Below are 20,925 nucleotides of genomic sequence, written 5' to 3' on the forward strand. Positions count from 1 at the left end.
CTAGCTCGCCAGCCAGCCCCACAACCTAGACTAGAGACGCCTCTAGGGCTTCATGTAGCCCCTACCCCTCCAGAGAGTAGTCTGAACCAGATTCCTATCTGATTTTAATGAATGCATAAAAAAGAAATATGCAAATATATGTGGCTTTCTGAGTTGATGCGGGGCCCATGGGTATCTTTATGAATCACTTTGTTCAATTGTTTTCCAATCATATCCAACCTTCCATGACCCCATTTGGGGTTTACTTGGCAAAGGTACTGGAGTGGTTTGCCATGTCCTTCTTCAGCTCATTTTACAGATGAGAGACTAAGGCAAACAGGGTTAAGTGACTTGTCCACAGTCATGCAGTTAGTTAGTATAGCTGAGGGCTGATTTGAACTCATGAAGATGAGTCACCTAGCTGCCCCTTTGTACCATTTAATGGCCCCCATTTCTATTTTAACATACTGTCCTAGACTGTTTTTTTTCTTTACAGATATTTTATTTCTCCAATTTCATACAATAACCATTTTCAATATATTTTATGAAATTATGAAATACAGATTGTCTCCTTCCCTCCCCCTCCTGGAGATGGTAAACAATTTGATCAGGGTTGAACATTTGAAACGTGCTTCCATATTAGTCATTGATGTGCATGTGAGACAAAGACCAGAGTATCAAAATGCTGTGCAAAGATGCATTATCTATGTTTATTATCAGAGGCCATGATTGCACTCCTTCATTCAGAAAGAAAACCTGGGTGATCTACAAAGACATTCATAGGGCAGCTAGGTGGCACTGTAGTGCACAAGCTCTGGCTCTGGAACAAGGGAGACACAAGTTCAAATCCAGCCTCAGACACTTACTAGCTTTGTGATCTTAAGCAAGTCACTTTCCCTCTCTACCTACCTCAGTTTTCTCATCTGCAGAATGGAGGCAGTAATAGCACCTTCTTCCCAGGGTTCTTGTAAGGTTCAAATGAGATGATAATTGTAAAGCACTTAGCACAGTGCCTAGCATATAGTAAGAATTATGTAAGTAATAGCTGTTATTACTATTATCATGTTAATAGAAGGATTTTTAAAAACTGCTAGCAATAATAAATATTCTGTTGTTTACATATTATAAAAGGGTAATGATCATAGAACCTTCATAAATCTAATTAGTACCTCAAAGTGTTATTGCTCCATAAACCTAATATTTTAATGGTTCCTTCCTTTCAATTACAGCCTATTATTACAGTTTTGAGAGTTCCTTGGGTCACTACAAGGTGCAATGAATTGATTAAGAACAAATAATTAGTGTGACGGAATCAGAATTTGAACCCAGGACTTCTTGACTTTTAGATCAACCCACTATCCATATGAGCATGCTTCTTCTCACTTGTAGCAATAGAAATTCTAAATAACAGCTCAATATCTTTGATTTTTCACTGATCTTAAGTCATGCCTTGACCACTTACTAGACAGGTAACATTAGTTAAGCAACTCACATCATGTCTCTAGACCTGTGGTTGTTTTGAGCACCAACCCTTCTATATATTTATAAGTGTACTACTACACACATCTAACTTTACATTTATAAATTATATATGTACTTCTATACTAATAATTGTACATATTATATCAATTATATAAAATTAAAATCAACAAAGGAATTCATCAGTATGAAATAATATTTGATCATAGAATCCATAGGGAGCCACAGGAGTTTATAGAGCAGAAGTGGGATGTGATCAGACTTGTAGTTTAGGAAAATCCTTCTGGCAGTTGAGCTTAGGACGAATTGGAGTAGGAAGAGACTGGAGGGAAGAGATTCCAATTAGAGAGCTATCACCCTAGACCAGATGAGTGGTAAGAATGTGTTGAACTAGTCTCAATAGAAAGATGGTGACAGATTGAAAAATGTTGTAGGAATAAAAATGACAAGAGTTGGCAACTGATTGGATGTGTGGGATGAGGGAGAATGAAGAATCAAAGTTGGCATAGAGATTGCAAGCCGAGGTGACTGGAAGAATTGCGATAATACGGAAGATTGGAAGAGGACCAGGTTCAAAGGGAAAAGATAATGTAATGAGACTTGAGAGGAATCTCATAGCCCACCCACGCCTGTTCACCCTGTGCCAATCACTCTACCCCAACCAAACCCAAAGAGGGGAGACTGTTGTGTTATTTATTGGTCACAGCACAGTGCCTATCCTCTGAAGAGTGACTGCTCCAAACCTCAGGTTGCTATGGGACAAGAGACACTGAGGGAGAGCAAGAAGTTTCCTAACCACACCTATGTGCACTGTGGGTATGATCAACAATCAGATTGGGGCTTCCTTGAGGGGAGATGGTGCCAAGATGATAGAATAAAAGCAACAACTCACCCGAACTCTCTCAAATTCTTCTCCAAACTCCTTTAAAATAATACCTCAAGTCTAATGTTGGAGTCTGAAGCTTGGGATGGTATCCCCTCAATTGAAGAAGCAGAGAATATTTTAAGATAAAGTTATTTAGAAGGAAACAGAAAATAAAACTATAATAGTGAGAGACTTCAACTTTCTCCTCAGAACTACATAAATCTAACCAAAAAAATAAACTAGAAAGAATTTAAGGAGACAAATAGAATTTTAGAAAAGTTAGAAATGATAGGCTTCTGGAGAAAACTGAATGGGAAAAGAAAGGAATGTATGTTTTTCTCAGCAGTCAATGGCACCTATACAAAAATTAACCATGAACGAAGGTACAAAATCCTCACAACCAAATACAGAAAGGCAAAAATATGAAATGTATCATTTTCATATCATAATACAATAAAAATTACATTGTAAAGAGTCATAGAAACAAATTAAAATTAACTGGAAACTATATAATCTAATCCTAAGGAATGAGTGGGTGAAAAGAACAGATCATAGAAACAATCATTTAATTAAAGAGAACAACAATGATATAACATACCAAAATTTGTGGATAGAGCCAAAGCAGTACTTAAGGGAAGATTTATGTCTCTAAATGTTTACATCAATTAAAGATATAAAAAGAGAAAAAACAAATGAATACATTGGGCATACAACTAAAAAAATAGGAAGAAAGCAAAATAAAAATCCTTAATTAAGCACCAAATTGGAAATCTTGAAAATCAAAGGTGAGATTAGTAAAACTAAAAGCAAGAAAATCAATAAACTAACAAATAAAACTAGGAACTAGTTATGTTTTTACAAATGAAACAGATAAACCATTGGTGAATTTGATTTTTAAAAAGAGGAAAACCAAATTGCCTGTATCAAAGTGAAAGGGGAAATTCACCACCAATAAAGAAGAAATTAAAACAATTACTAAGAGCTGTTTTGCCGTTATATCCAAAAAACTTGACAATCTAAGTGAAATGAATGTATATTTACAAATATATACATATATATGAATTACTCAGATAATAGAAGAGGAAATAGAATATTTAAATAACGTGATCTTAGAAAATAAATGGAAAAGTCCATCACTGAACTCACTAAGAAAAAAACTCCAGGATCAGGATTCATGAGTATGGTGCTGATCCCTTCACCAAAAAGAACAAAGACAGAGAAAGGAAACTATAGGTCAATTGCCCTAATGAATATTGATGCAAGAATTTGAAATATGATAATTGCAAGGAGACTACAGCAATATATCACAAGAATTATACACTATGAACAGGTGGAATTTATCCAGGGTTGATTAATTGATCATACTAATGACAAAATCAAAAAAATCACATGGTTGTCTCAGTAGATGCAGAAAAAGCTTTTAACAAAATACAACCTTCATTCCAATTAAACTCTAGAAAGCATAGGAATAAATAGAGCTTTCCTTAAAATGATAAGTAGTACCTATCTAAAGCCATCATCAAACATTATCTGTAATGATTTGAATAAGCTAAAAGTCTTTCCAATAAGATCAGGGGTGAAATAAGAACACCCATTATCACTGCCAAAATTCAACATTATATCAGAAATGGTAGCTTTAGCAATAAGAGATGTAAAAGACCTTAAAGGAATTAAAATGAGCAATGAGGAAACAAAACTATCACTCTGCGTATGACCTGAGAGTTTACTCAGAGAAGCCTACAGAGTCAACTAAAAAACTAGCTGAAGTAATTAACAACTTCAGCAAAGTTGCAGGCTATTAAATAAGGGCACCTAAATCATCAGTATTTCTATATATTACCAATAAAATCCAACAGTGAGAGATAGACAGAGAAATCCATTTATAATAATTGTAGACAACATAAAACACTTGGGAGTCCACTTGCTAAGAAAAACCAAGGAACTATATGAACATAATTACAAAACACTTTTCATACAAAGTCAGATAAAAACAATTGAGAAAATGGTAATTGCTCGTGAGTAGGCCATGCCAATATAATAAGAATGACAGTTCTACCTAATTTAATTTACTTATTCAGTGCCATGCCACTGAAACTACAGATATTTTTGTATAACTAGAAAAAATAATAATAAAATTCATCTGGAGAAAAAAGTCAAGAATATCAAAGGAATCTATGGAGAAAAGAGTAAAGGAAAGTGCCTAACAATTATAGATTTCAAATTATATTACAAAATTATAATCATCAAAACAATCTTGAACTGGCTAAAAAATAGCGTTGGATGAGTGGAATAGTTTAGATTCACAATACATAGTAGTAATGACCATAATAGTCTAGTGATTGATAAATGCAAAGATCTGGGTTTTTGTAACAAAAACTTCCTATTTAATAAAAATTGCAGGGCAAACTGGAAAGCAGTTTGGCAGGAACTAAGTATAAACCAGCATCTCACACCATGTACCAAGATAAAGTAAAAAAAATATACATGATTTAGAAAGAAAAGGTGGGGGGAAATGTTTTATAGTAAGTCTCTCTGATAATGGTTTCCATTTTTCAAACATGTAGAGAACTGAGCCAAATGTATTTGTATAAGTTATTCTCCAATTGATATGATCAAAGGATGCAGTTTTAAGAAGAAGAAATCAAAGTTATTTATAGTTACGTAAAAAGATGCTCTAAGTAACTATTGATTAGAGAAATCTAAATTAAAATCCCTTTGAGGTGCAACCTCACAATGATCAAATTGACTAATATTATAGAAAAGGGGCCTTACAAATGTTGAAAGGAATATGGAAAAATTGGGATACTAATTGTGAACTGATGCAACCATTCTGCAAAGTGACTTTGATTTATGAGGAAAGGGATATAAAACTGCATGCTCTTTGATCCAGCAATACTACCAGGTCTGTACCCTAAAAGAGACCAATGAAAAAGGAAAAGGACATGCATGTACAAAATAATAATTGTAGAAAACATAAAACACTTGGAAATAGCAGTTCTTTTTTTTTTGATGGCAAAGAATAGGAAATTGAATTGACAGGGTGCCTATCAATTGGGAAAAGATCCTTTCGATGGTATTCTTTACTTGAAAGCAATCCCTTTGGTTTCAGCGGACTTATCAGTAAAATGAATTTACAACACATAGTTTTGAGGGAAGATCTCTGCCTACTCTATCATGTAAGCTTCTTGAGGACAGGGATGTTTTATACATTATTTGTATCTTGCATGTGCTTAACAGATTTTGATGAGTTATGGTGAACTTTGAAGTACTCTAAAATTAGACCAAGAGTATGGAAGGTCCTTTAGAGGTCATCTTGGGTCACTTCTACATTCTTTAGATAAGGAAACAAAGTAGAAAAGGGATGAGGAAAGGGTGAGGGGCACCTAAAATCTGATAAATATCAGTTCATAAAGTTCACAGAATTAATCAATGGAAGGTGTAGGACTCAAAACATGTCTCAACTCCCAGCTCCTTTTCACTAATCATGGATGTGCTATTATCTCTTAAAATTAGATTAGGATAAGGGGGCCATAAACTTTGCTTGGATAGCAAGAATTCTGTGGGGTGTTGCTCAAAGAAAAGACTTGTGGATACTTGTATCCAGTTGGGTATGGTAAGCACGTGTAAAATTACTCTGTTACAAGCTTTTTCCTATTATTAACTTGCTGTTCTACTCCAATTAAATGCTGTATATTTGCTTTGGCAGGGAGGCAAAGCAAAGGATTGAGTGCTAGGCTTGAAGACTAGGAGAACTGAGCTCAAATATTGCCTTAGACACTTATTAGCTGTGGGACCCTAACTTCTCCCATACTCAATGTCCTGTGAAAATGAGAGTGTAGAGTTTGATGGCCCTGATGGCCCTAAATCAATGGACCTCTGATCTTATAATTTAGGGATCCTGCCCAATCTGTTAGTGGAATCTACCTAGGAACTTGAGTCCTCTCCTATAATACCCCTACACTGGATCCAGTCACCCAAAGGAATTCAAATATGAGTGATATATGGATGTTATATTCGTTTTGCTTAGCATCAATTTATTTTATATTCCACTACCCAACTATACTTAAATATTTGTCTTTTCTGCTTTTCTCATCTCTCCCTTGGTTAGCTAATGGCCAGATTCCATTTCCAAACACTTCTAAGTGCCCTTGGCCAAGTTAGCCTGGACCAGTTCTCCTATTTGCTTGGCCACTTATCAGTTTCTAGTTGTGCCAAGACCAGATAAGGGTGACTGAGCCACTCATTCCTGAGATCTCCATGATCAGGATTGATTATTACTCCTTAGACTAATGAGCTTAAGTCCCAGATATAGACATCTTGCCTTTGCCATAAGGAGTGATGGTCAAAGTGCCCAACACAATTTGGAAGCTGTGATTCTTTGAAGCTAGTAGACTATTTGAGTCATGAGGACTAGAGTTATAACAGTAATGTAACTACTTGGATTGAGTCAGATTTCTACATTCCCACCAAGCCCTTTGGGCTAATATATATTACATACTATGATATGAAGCTTAAGTACCTTGGCCAGAGAATGAGAAGGGAGGACTCATTGGAGAAGATCGTGATGTTGGGAAAGATCAAAGGCCAAAGGAGAAGGGAACAGCAGAAGATGAGATGTACAGTGTCATGGAAACAAGGAGCATGAGTTTGGGCCAACTTTGAGAGTTAGCAGAGGACAGAAGAGTCACAGAATCAGACATAACTCAACAACAACAGTTACGTGTTACAGCTAAAGCCATGGGTCCCACAATCCTGGTGTCGATATTTGCAGCTAAAAAGAGAGGAAGAGGCCAATGAACTCCTCTCAATGGTGCTCTCTCTCCATGCACTTTATTCTTTTCCATGCCTAATGCCCTGATCATGTCATCTTTGTATAGAATAGTTTTCTATTTTGGCTTCGTCCCCAGTAGAACATAAGCTCTAGGAGGGCAGGGATCATTTTTTCATTTTGTCTATGTATTCATCAAACTGTAACTTGATGCCTTAAATATAAAAAAGGACTTAATAGATGTTAACTGAATTGAATAGAATTGGCTCCTTCAAGCCCCTTAAAAAGAGGGACAGTGTCTTATCTGGATTGTGTTTCTTTCTTAAGACCTAACACAATGAATGCTTATAAAAATCTGTTATTGAGGAGAACGAGCAATTCATAAATAAAAGAGCTCTTGGTTATAAACAGAATAGAGCAAAGGGAAAGTGAAATTAAGATCTGAATCCTCCATATGTCAAGAGAAGTATTTGATAGAAAAAAGACTTAAAATTAATCATGTGACTACATCAACCCACACTGATTGCTTCTGTTACATCAAGGAAGCAACATGGTGTCATGGAAGGAGAATTAGCCAGAGCTGGGTTCTAATCCTGGTGCTTTGCCTGACAAATGGTATAACCGTGAACATGTTGCTTCCTTTCTCTGGGCCTCAGTCTTCCCATCTGAAGTAATAAGTGCAATTATTACATCACTTTAAGGCTTGTGAAGTGCTTGACATACACCATTTCATTTGATTCTCACAGTCCCATGAAGTAAGTGCTTCATCTCTTATTGCTCCCATTTTACAGATGAGAAATTTGAGATCAAGAAAGGTTAAGTGATGTACCAGAAATGACATTGACTAGCCAATGTCTGAGATGAAATTTGAACTCAGGTCTTCCTGACTCCATGCCCAGAGGGCTCTCCACTGTGCCACTTAGTTGCTATCAAAGCAAGATGGTTGGTTCCAATTATCTTTAAATCCCCTATCAATGATCAATCCTGTGATTACCATTTCAATGTTAATGAGACCTAAGTTAACTTGCTGCCTGACATGAGCTAAATAATTTAATTTCTCTGGGCTTCATGATCATATCCTCTCTCCTGGACTCTCTTAGTTCTGTGCTTTCACAGAAAGTTATATGGCGGGACCTTGGACCACACCGAGTTGCCACAAGGGCTCCCTCCTACAATTGGAATGTTCCCTTTCCTTATCACATCTGGAAAATATGAGAGCATCTGGCATTGTTCCCTCGATATTTCCAAGTCCATATCTTGTCTCTCTTTTAGAATGTAAGCTCCCTGAGAACAGGGACTGTTTTCACTTTTGCTGGTTCATTTGTATCTGCAGCACTTAGCCCAGGGTGCTTTACAGATAATATCTTATTTTAGCAATGATTAGAGTCAAACAGAATATATTCAGCACTCCCTCTTTGCCCATTCTAGAAAACAAAGATGCAAAACAAAACATTTCAAAAAGAAACACCCAAAAGGTCCCAGCTTGGAATTCATGAGGCCAGAACAGTCATGTTCTACTGTGGTCAGGATAAGTCACTTTTATGCTGACATGTCTTTCTTCAATGAGGAAATTCTGCATAGCTGCACTTTTCTTTTATGTAAAATAAAGGATCGGCTTCATCAGAAGTCCTAGGAGTGGGATGGACAATGAGAAAGGCCAAATGCAAGGCCAGTATCTCCTTCCCACAGACATGATCCAAAGATGATGGCAGTCGTGGAATTCTAGGAGAAATTACCCTCAGGCTTCTGTCCCAAATGGGCATGTTAATAATTTAATGTTAATGATTATAATGTAAAAATAATAAAAATGAACCAAAATGGTCTCTAGCAATTTTCTGATAAAGTAAATTTGCTCCCCCCATCTCTATTTGTGATTTAAATGGCCCAGAGTGTGATTTTTTAAAACTGTGTGTTAATTAAAAATATGGAAATGGATTTGGAAAACCATAGACCAGCCCACAATGGAAAGATGATCACCAGAGATCTGTTCACACAAACAGGCCCTTTTCTTGATGCATTTTAATCAAAATCTAACTTGCTAATTGTTTTTGTACATGCTGCCCTCAAAAGAAAACTATGATTCCAGCAAAATTCGTGATTGTGACTGCAACAAACAGGACAGCATCAAATTTAGGCAATACTGGCAATTTGGGTCACCAAAACCAGGCCTGTTTTTGTGTCCTGTTTCTGCCCCCATTAAAAAAACCAAGGACCCTCTTCTGATTTGCACTAAACCAAGTGTTTTGATAATATCCATATTCAAAAAAAGCTCAGCATTCCATGAATCTCCTTCCTTGAGCAATTTGGAATAGGAAACAGGGGACAGAAAATGCAATATTTTGGTCCCTCAGGAGTCCTTCACCCCAACAGTGACAGGTTAAGAAACTGAGTTTTGCCCCACGATGATGAAATTTAGGGAGTTAAGGAAGGCACTTGGCACATTTCTTGGCCTTTAGAAGCATAGGAAAAACTAAATTTAGAGCTACTCCCTCCCCCACTCTTAGCAATGAATAACTGATTAAACAGGAAGCTGCTAAATGTTAACTACTTCTTCTTGGCAGCCATACATACCCCTAGTAGAGTTCTTCCTCAACCCCAAATTCTCACTGCTTCTCTTTCCTCTAGCACCAAACCAACTGAACTGACGGCAAATCCCATCACCACTTAACCTTAAGTAGGTTTTGTGCTTCAAGTACACATGATGCTAGTTGAAGCTCTCATTGCATTGAAGATCTGGGATCACAAATTGTGGGTTCATACACAAAAGAATGAAAGAACTCTCTATTATGAATTCAACCCAAAATTAAATGGAAAGCAGGTTTCTGGGGGAACTGAGACAAATTTATGAAAATAAGAGCAATTTCCCAATTGATAAATGGTCAAAGGCCATAAACAGGCAGTTTTCAAAAGAAGAAATCAAGGCTGTCAATAGTCATATGGAAAAATGCTCTAAATCACTAATAAGTTGAGAAATATAAATTAAAACAACTCTCGGGGGCCACTTCCCACCCTTAAGATTGATGAAGATGATAGTAAAAAAAAAACAAGGTAAATGCTGGAAGGGATGTGGAAAAATAGGGATACCAAAAATAGGGATACTTATTGGTAGAATTGTCCATTTTGGTCTAATCATGCTGGGAAACAATTTGGAACTATGCTGAAAGGGGTACAAAACTGTGAATGCTTTTTGATCTGGTAATACCACTACTACTAGGTCTGTACCCCAAAGCTATCGAAGGAAAATAAAAAATATTTATAGCAACATTTTGGGGCATCAAAGAATTGAGATTTGAAGGGATGATCCTAAATTGGGGAACGGCTAAGCATGCTGGGGTATATGATTGTAATGGAGTACTATTCTGCTGTAAGAAATGACAGGGATGGTTTAGAAAAACTTTGGAAGACATATATGCGCTGATGCAAAATGGAGTGAGCAAAACCAGGAGAACTATATGCATTAGTAATAGCAATGTTGCCATGGGCATCAAATGTGAAGGACTCTAATCAAGACAATGATCCAAAGGACTCGGGATGGGAAATGTTTTTCACTTCTACAGAGAGAACTGATGAACTCTGAGTGCAGATTGAAGCAGGCTTCTTTCATATTCTTTATTTGTCTTGCATTTTTTCTTGAAATATGGTTAATATGGAAATGCTTGCATGACTTGACCTTTTTAATTGATACCATATTGCTTGCCTGCTCAGTGTGTTGGGAAGGGGCTGGTGGGTGGGAGAATTTTGAACTCAAATTTTTAAGAAATGAATGTTAAATTTTTTTTTTCAAAAGAAAAAATGAGTGGATGAATGCAGAAATTGTCAGAACTGGGAATGGAATCTAGTTCCAGGACTCCATATACAGCACTTTCCCCCTTTTTTGTAGGTCCTTCAGTTATTCTCTCTGCCTCAAGTATTCTCCCACTCCGATCCATCCTCTACTTAAGACAACAAAGTGATTTTCCTAAGGCTCAGGTCTAAATATGTCACCTGGCTCCCCTACTCAAGGCTCCTGATAACCTCTAACATCAAATACAAAGTCCTCTATTGGCTATTTAAAAGTCTTTAAACTGATCCCTTCCTACTTTCCTAACCATCTTGCACTCTACTAGCCCCCATAAACTCTTTGACACTGCTCTACTTGCAGTTCACCAAGTCCGATACTCCATTTGTCATCTCCAAGTCTTGGTGTCTAAGGCTTCCTTCAGGGAGGTCAAATATCACCTGCAGAAGGACTTTCCTGGTCCCCTTAAGCTGCTAAAATAGATGGGAGATATCAGAAGGGAATAAGACAGACAGATATGTGTATATATGTATGCACGTATGTTTGTGCATATATGTGTATATATGTATGCATACACATACATGTATGTATCTTGTAGGCACATAATTATTTTCTCTGTTGGCCCCTCTAGGATCAGTCTGGCAGTGAGCGGCAGGCAGAGGGCCAGGAAGACGTATATTTGGTGCCTAGCAGCTCTGACTTCCTCAGGAGACCTAACCCCAAAGGTTGTGATTCAGCCCTGGGCTCCAGTCACCCAGAATCTGGATATAGGCAGGGTATCCAAGTCAAAGCTGCAAAATGGAGGAATAAGTCAAGGAGGCAGACTTAGCTTGATCCAGCTCAATCATTTGTGACCTCTTCAAATCTCAAGATTCCTCTTGAGGGAATGAATCACTGGTTTCCACCATCCATTTCAACTCCCAAATCTAGAAATTCTAAACTTACTAAGACTCAGAATCAAGACAAGGTCTTCCATGACAAGGAATAAAGGAATTGATGGTCAAGTTAACTCAATAGGGGTAACCTGCCCTCTGGATCTGAGAGTCTTTATTCCATCCTTTTCTCTATCCCCATCAAAGATTGGATCGATCCCTAAGTCTAGGGTGGGAGTCATGGGGACTTTGGGCATATAATGTTGGAGATGCACTTGGAAGGACTTAGGTTCAAATCCCACCTGTTACACCATTGATTCTGAGCAAGGATCAATCACCCAAACTCTTAAAGTTTCAATTTCATACACTGTAAACAAGACATATGATGCAAGTAGAATCCCCAGTTGTACTTGGCCCTAGAAGGAATTGTCAAATGATGATGGAGATGTGTCTTCTAGATTTATCTTGAGGTGCCCAAGGCAGCCATTGTCCAGTGGATAGGGTGCCAAAGAGAAGGTCAAAAGACTGCATTCAAATCCTACTTAGGACCCTGAAGAAGTCACTCAGCCACAATATGTCTTAAGTTTTCTTATCTCTGTAGGAAGTATGCTGCCAATGTCATGTGTATGTCTACCTACCTGGCTTGGTCTAAATGGGGCTCATGGAGAAGCTTTCATAGATAATACCTCCCAAGAGAATTTTGATTCTTTCCTGGAGGGGAGCAGAAGGGGCCCCAAGACAGAACACACTATTCTCCTCTGGAATGGGGTACCTGACTAGAATTGTACCACTGGCTCGCTTAAATATTGCTAGTCTATAGGAGTGCATTTTCCCCCTTAGGTTCAAGCTGCACCTTTAATCTCTTTCCCTTAAAGAAGAATGAATACTCCAAGTTTATATTTGAAGACTTGAAACCTCACCAAATGCCATTTATATATGAGACTATCACAAATAGTTATTAGCAATAACCTCATTTATCCAAGCAATAGCAAAGAGAAAACAGAGAAGTCACCCAAATTAAAAGATTCCAGCATCCTTTAGCTGGAAACAAACTGAGACCTCATTCAACCAACAGAGAGAAAGACTCTCCAGGCTCCCCCTAAATCTAAGGAGACGAGCTATATGTCCGAGAGGGACGGAGGACCCAGCTCTCCCTTACATGTCGCTGCTTCCAAAGTCTTTTCTCTCTCCCTGGATTTGATCGCAAGGAGAGGCTGGAATCATGCATGGCCTCTCTTATAGTAGGAAGGGAAAAATATCTGTCCAAACTCTGGAACCACTTCTGTCCCTCAAACAGGAGCCTAGAGTGACAGCATTATTCTCTCCATCAATGAGGAGGATCTGATGGTCAAATGACTACAGTGATCCTCACACTACCGATTTCACAGTGTCTTTGTGAAGAATGACTTTTACAAACCTTAAGCTTACCTAGAACTGAAATTGCTATTAAGAGTGAATTCTAGTCATTTGGATTTAGGCATCTTGGTGGCTCATTGGCCTTGGAATTAGGAAGATCTGAGTTCTAATCTTAGTTCTGATACTTTCTAGCAAGCTGTGTGACTGAGAAAATCATTTAACCTCTTTCTGCCTCCTTTTCCTCATCTGTAATCTAGATAAATAATTCCCTCTCACAGGGTTGTTGTGAGAAACAAAACAGATAACTTATAAATTCTTTTGGAATTCAATCAATAAATACAACTCATTTAACATGTATTAAGAACCTACTATGTGCCTGCACTGTGCTAAGCACTGGGCATACAGGAAGAAGCAAAAAACAGTCCCTGTCCTCAAGGAGCTTACAGTCTAAATGCTAGCTATTATTATTGTCGTCATCATCTATATTAACCTGTAACTATCAGGAGGTAGACACTGATACTATAGTTAAGAGTAATTAATTGGAAGTCAAAGACCCTGGGCACCATTTGCTACCTATGGGACCTTGAGCAAATCTCTTCACCTCTGTGGGCCCTTGTTTCCTCATCTTTAAATAAAGAAGTTACACTAAATCACCTTTGAGGCACTACCCAGTTCTAAATTATAATCCTCTGAATGTCAGATCATTTAGTAAAGAGAAAAATCCATTTTAATGCTCATGAACAATTTTAGCGCCAGAAGGGACCCTTGAAACCATAAAGTCATAACTCTTTATTTGACAAATGAGGAAACTAAGGCACAACCAGGGCTAAAAGTCATCTCTCTTGATTTGCAGTCCAAAGCTCTTTCCATAATTATTTTAATTCTTTCCAAAACATTGTGTTTATTATTTAGATGTTTCTTCTAGTGTGCTTCCTTGCATTTTTTACTTTTAAAAACAAAAGGAATTTTGGGCCAAAGGAAATTAGAATCCCCTCATGATTCACACCAATTTGAGCCAACCAATATTCCTTATGCTCTTATGACACAAAAGACTCAAACTGTTCCTGCCCTCCAAGTGCTTACTTCCCTCTTACACCATAATATAACAGAGGAACATATGTGAAAGGGTCTTCAAGCATTGTATAGTCCAACTAACATTCATTTTTCAGATGAGGAAGCTCAGAGCTCAGAGAAGTCAAGAAGCTGCCCCAGATCACAAAGGCAACAAACCTCAGAGCCGCCACTGGAACCAGTCCCTTGACATGATCCAGAGCTCTTTCCACAATGCCCTGTTGCCACAGGAATAATGATAAGTAAACATAAATTATGTAGAAGGTGTTACAGACTAATTTCAAGAATGAGAGAGCCCTGACCACTTGGAGGCTCCAAAAAAGCTTCATAGATAGAAGAGATAGCATCTCAACTGGTCTTTGACCGAAGCTGGGGATTCTGGGAAGCAGAGAACAAAGGAATGTAAAAGCATGGAATTAGGAAGTGAAATATTATACAAGGGCAGAGTAACTGGTAGGTGAGTTTGATTGCTTAGGAGAAAAGGTGACTAGAAATCGGGTTAAATAAAACTGGAACTGTAGAGCTGTTTGGCATGGTCCTAGGATGATGGTAGATTTGGGACAACCTGGAATTCTTTTGTATGGAAGCTTTAAAATTGGGTTGGCAGCATAGATGACCACAAACTTGGAATATTTATTAGTCTCTCTCTAAGTATCTTTGTAGCCCATCTCAAGCAAGGGAACCTCATTGTGTTCACAATAAGTTCGAAGTTCAAAAACTTGCCTTCAGCCAGCTGGGCTCCATCTTGGCAAATGGAGGCCCCTGTGAGCTTGGGAGGTCCCTGAAAGCAATGACACGTACAGTGCGTGGGACGAGAAGGTGCTTGGCACTGTCCCTTGGGAGGAAGGGCTTGGCTACTTCCTGTGGGAGCTGTTGGAAGGAGCGCAGATGAGGGAACTGGCGACAGTTGATGAAGGAGCCCCAGAATGCTGCCCTGTCCACCCAGTAAAGAAAGACTCAGAGTTGGACACCGGCTGCAGAAGCAGTTAGAGGATATTAAAAACGCACAGCGCTGAGGGAAAATATTTATAGGCGTGACAGCAAGTTTCCTTGTAATAATTTATGGGCTAACTGCAGAAAAAGGAAACACACAAATGATGAATAAAATAGCCAATATGTAAACATCATGGCTTCTACAAACTCACTCTCCCGTTAAAAATTAGGATTGAGGTTTAGTAAAGTAAATGGCTGCATTTCAGTGGTCGATGATGTCCTTGATGCTAAGGGTTACTGACTGATTTATCATTTCCTGGATTTTTTTTCAAGAATCTATATTTGTCAGCACAATTTTTATGTCTCATTCCTTAAAATAGGCACCAGGGGTCCAAAAGAACAGGCCACATAATATTGCCTTGACTTCTCTGAAGATCTGCTAGCCCATGAAAAATGCTTGGGCTCATCACTAAAAGGGTTTTTATTTGTAAACAGAACCAGTCTCCAAGTAGCCAGAGCCAGGATACTTTTCCTTCCCCCTTTTCTCTTTCCTTCCTTGCAGGTTAACCCCTCTCTGCCGTGTAAACAGTGCAAGAAATGCACTCCAGATGTCATACTTTGAAGTCAGGCTAATGACATGTGTGGTTCACTGCTTTCCCGTATTACATCCTGCAAAATTGAGTCACTAAAAGGATTAGCAAGTCAGAAGAAGAACAGAGAAGGAAACCCAAGACTTTCCGATCCCAACTTTTTGTGCTGAGTGACCGTGATTTCTCATGCTTCTTTCTCAAGACCTTGGAGACTCTTTTTCAAAGCTTAAAACTGTCCCCTGAGCAAGTCGTTTCATTTCTTATACTGGTAATAGGCTATGATTAAGAAATAAGAAGGAAAGCATTACTAGAAGTTAGTTCTCTTGAAGGTCTGCAAACTCAACATGACCCAACAATGCAATATGGCAGCCACAAAAACTATGGTGAGTGCAAGAGTTGGGTTCATATATTGGAAGGGCTGTCACCTTCCCAAAGGCGAATGAAGTTTAATCTGTTTGTCCTCAGAAGGGAGAACTAGGAACAGCGAATGGAATTTTCAGTGAGACTGATTTGAGCTTGATATGAAGGGAAAAGGTCATAGCCATTAGAGTTATCCAAAAGTGGAATGGGCTGCCTTGGAAGAGATTCTACCCATGGTAGGGGAGGGGGTCCACGAGCCAGGGTTATATGAGCATTTGTAATGTGGATTCTTTTTCAGGTGTGGGTTGGATGAGATCGCCATTGCGCTCCCTTCCAACTCTGAGATTCTGTGAAAAAAGACAAATTAAACATTTGAAAAGTTTTACTTGACAAACATCCAGGGGGAATGAAGCAATCTGATGATGTCTGAAATCAGAAATGCCACGAGCAAATCTTTGTCCAACTCAACTAATATAATGTACCAATAATTGATTTCCTAGTCCTTAAAAAGAAACCCCATGGAGCATTTACTCAGGGTTCAAATTTTCATAAGTGCTCACTTAAATAGACTTGGGTTCTATTTCATGCCGAGAGTTCTGTACTTAAAGTTCTTTGAAATGCCTTTAATTTCATACTCTGGTCCACCATTGGAAGTATAAACCTACTGACTCGATGGAATAGTCTTTCCAAAGCAACCAGGATTTTCTAAGTGGTTCTCATTGTGCTCTTTACCTCATAACAACAACTATGTTTTCTGCTTCTAGATTTAACTCGATCCAACAGTTATTCATTAAGCACCTACTATGTGCCCAATACCATGGGCAAACATAGGATAGGGATAAGAACTGTGCTTTCATTCCTACTGCATATGGAACTCCTGAATGAAGAAATTCCTTCCACCATTCAATGCTAGTTGGTATTTTCTCTGTGATTTAGTTTCCTGGATGTGGTGGTTATTAAGCCACCATTAAGTCAGTTGTGTCTGACTCTTCATGACCCTGTTTCAGGTTTTCTTGGCAAAGATCCAGGAATGGTTTGCCATTTCCTTCCTCCACTCCAATCATTCATGATGATGAAACTGAGGCAAACAGAGTTAAGTGACTTGCCCAGGGTCACACAGCCACTATGTGTCCAAGCGAGATTTGCACCCATGCAGATGAGTCTTCCCGATTCCGACACTATGGAGCTCCTTAGCTGCCCCATGATTCTCCACAATTTATCATCAGAGTGGCCTAGAAACTGAGATGCCAAATGACTTGCCACAGCTTGCAGATGTCATTATCAGGACTTGAACTCAGGCCTTCCAAACTCTAAAGCCAGCTCCCTGATCCACCATATCACATTGTCTGTCTAGAACAAAAAAAGACAAAAATGAAACCATCTCTGTCATCAAAGCTCTTACATTCAACCACAGAAACTCATATTAAAGGCAATACTTCTGAGCCTCAGTTTTCTTAACTGTTTTTGTTTGTTTGTTTTAATATTAACCATTTAGTTTCTAAACTAAATGGTTAATTTAGTTTTAGAATTTAGAACTAAAACCTGAACTTTCCCTAGAGCCATATAATTAGAGTGGGAAAGCAGGGGCTTCGCTCCAAGGCAAGAAATTCGGTGGGCTCTAGTAGTAAGAGGAATGATGCCACTTATCATCCAGTTAGCATGAATAATTAGTTAGCAAAAGGAAGCTACCCTGAAAGGACAAAGCAGGCTCCTGCCCCAGTCTCTGGACTGTTCCCTTAGAGGCTACCCCCCAAGAGAGCCTCACGTTGTCCTGGGGGGTGGCCTGTCCACTCCACGTGGCTATCAGCTGAGATCCTGCTTCCTGCAGGTCACTCTGCATAGGGATTGCTCCGTGTGGCTCTCATGTTCTGCCTCACAGGCTCCCGTTACAGCCTCCAGATGCCTGACCCTCGGAGAATCAATATTATCAATAAGGAAGCAGTGACTGAGTCCAGGACATTGACGAGCAGCTAGACATACACAGATCGATGCAGACCTAGTCCTGCCCTCGAGGATCTTACCTTTTAACACGAGAGACAGCACGAGCGCACAGAGGGACGTTCAGAATACGTACAAAATCTGCGAGTTCATCTTCTGGTTCCAGGCGGATAAGAAGCGTAAGAAAGTGACATCTGGTACGAACTGAGGCAAAGCGGAGTCGGCAGAACCAGCGGAGCATGGCGCCCAATGACTACAGTAAGTCAAATAGCACCCAACCTGGCAGGTCGTGGCACCCAGATGAAAGGCAACAAGGACCAGTTTGGGAACCAGAGCCCAGACATGAAATACACTAGAGGGCTAGAGATTTGGAGTGGCCACAGAATTGGTGCTGATCATCCACCCCATTCCCTGGATCCCATCAGAACCAACGGGAGGCTCAAGTATTGGTCCAGCAGAGAAAACAATCATGGATCATCTCATATCCCATGTCAAGGAAGAAATGAACTGGTGGAGACTTTGTCTTCTTGCATATTTGAATCCATATCATCTCCCACACTTTTCTCTGTATAAATTATCTCTTCATGTCTATAGAAATAAATATATGTAATATGTAATGAATATTTTATGTGATAAATATGTATATCTACTATGCATGTGGCATATTATGACTATAATAAATATTTTGTTTTATGTAATGTACTATGTATGACACATTATGACTATGCAATAAATATTTTATTTTATGTAATAAATATGTATATATACTATGCATGTGACATATTGTGACTAATAAATATTTTGTTTTATGTAATGTACTATGTATGTGACACATGATGACTATACAATATTTTATTTTATGTAATAAATATGTATATGTACTATCTATGTGATACATTATGACTATGTAATAAATATTTTACTTTATGTAATAAATATGTATATGTACTATGTATATGACACATTATGACTATGCAATAAATATTTTATTTTATGTAATAAATATGTATATGTACTATCTATGTGATACATTATGACTATGTAATAAATATTTTACTTTATGTAATAAATATGTATATGTACTATGTATATGACACATTATGACTATGCAATAAATGTTTTATTTTATGTAATAAATATGTATATGTACTATGTATGTGACCCATTATGACTATGCAATAAATATTTTATTTTATGTAATAAATATGTATATGTACTATCTATGTGATATATTATGACTATGTAATAAATATTTTACTTTATGTAATAAATATGTATATGTACTATGTATGTGATACATTATGATTATGTCATAAATATTTTGTTTTATGTAATGTACTATGTATGTGACACATGATGACTATGTAATAAATATTTTATTTTATGTAATAAATATGTATATGTACTATGAATATGACACATTATGACTATGCAATAAATATTTTACTTTATGTAATAAATATGTATATGTACTATGTATATGACACATTATGACTGTAATAAATATTTTGTTTTATGTAATGTACTATGTATGTGACACATTATGATTATGTCATAAATATTTTGTTTTATGTAATGTACTATGTATGTGACACATTATGACTATCCAATAAATATTTTATTTTATGTAATAAATATGTAGATCTACTATGCATGTGACATATTATGACTGTAATAAATATTTTGTTTTATGTAATGTACTATGTATGTGACACATTATGACTATGCAATAAATATTTTATTTTATGTAATAAATATGTATATGTACTATCTATGTGATACATTATGACTATGTAATAAATATCTTACTTTATGTAATAAATATGTATATGTACTATGTATGTGACACATGGCTATGTAATGAATATTTTAAATATTTTATGTGTATATATATATGGGATATATATGCTTATTTGTTATATATATAGGCTAGAGTAAATATAGATTGAATTAACAGATATTTATATATGTTTATAAAGTATATGTACTTTATATACTTAATAAATAAATATTTAAAGGGCACAGCAAATATATATTTAAATATAAAAGAAAACAAAGTAACAAAGTTGGAGGGTTTGTATATACGCTGTTTAAACATTATACTATTTAAATGGTTTATATATTGCATATTATAGCATATTTATACAAATTATAAACATATTTAACATTAAATTTATATTCTGTTCATAGACATTTATATATTATAGAGTATGTATAATTTACATATATACAATTCAAATATATTTCAATAGTCTATATATAGTATTATGCATTGAATATAAAGATTCTTCTGTGTAGAACATAAATAGTATTTAGGTATATTTTATATAGACTACACTATCCATAGACTATATATACTGTGAATTTATATGTAGACTATCTATCTATACTTTGTATTTATTGATATAAATATATAACTATTTTCTACATTTCATTTTCTCAATTACAAGAATATATATACTATTTATACGTAGACTATCTATGCACACACATACATGCATATGTATAATTATCATACACACACCCACATATACTGTTCCAAAAGTCTTAGGGCAGTTTTCATCCTAAAGCTGTCCCACTCCTGTTGGGACACCCAATATATATGCTTCAGCTTTATGTTACTTTATATGTGCTCTATATCTACTTCTATGTGTACATGTTGATTCCTCAGATAATAAGCTCTTGACAGAAGGAACTGATTTGGTTTGGGCTTCGTATCCCTAGCACCTAGCACGATATGTGGCACAAAGCATTGGTTATTCTTCAGTTGTATCCTGCTCTTTGCTATTTTCTTGGCAAAGATCCTGGATGAGTTCACCACTTCCTTCTCTGGTTCATTTTACAGATGAGGAAACTGAGGCAACCAGGGCAAAGTGACTTGGCCAGACTCACACAGCTAGTTTAACATTTCCTTCTCCAGCTCATTTGACAAAGGA

The 20,925-nt window shown here is 37.2% G+C and overlaps 1 protein-coding gene across 2 annotated transcripts in view; it reads left to right on the top strand.

Annotated features, from left to right (window-relative positions):
* Positions 1-20,925, top strand: part of CABCOCO1 (ciliary associated calcium binding coiled-coil 1) — a 168,533-nt gene that overhangs the window by 127,201 nt on the left and 20,407 nt on the right. Inside the window, exon 6 of one of the 2 annotated variants that reach the window (XM_016428377.2) lies at positions 11,501-18,669. The exons of the other annotated variant lie outside the window; for it this stretch is intronic. Within the exon in view, the coding sequence (XP_016283863.1) occupies positions 11,501-11,698 (198 nt within the window). The 3' untranslated portion in view covers positions 11,699-18,669. Of the gene's footprint in view, positions 1-11,500; positions 18,670-20,925 lie in introns of those variants that run through there. 2 annotated transcript variants of the gene reach the window in all.

Source organism: Monodelphis domestica, chromosome 1 (genome assembly GCF_027887165.1).
Source record: "Monodelphis domestica isolate mMonDom1 chromosome 1, mMonDom1.pri, whole genome shotgun sequence".
Taxonomy (NCBI): domain Eukaryota; kingdom Metazoa; phylum Chordata; class Mammalia; order Didelphimorphia; family Didelphidae; genus Monodelphis; species Monodelphis domestica.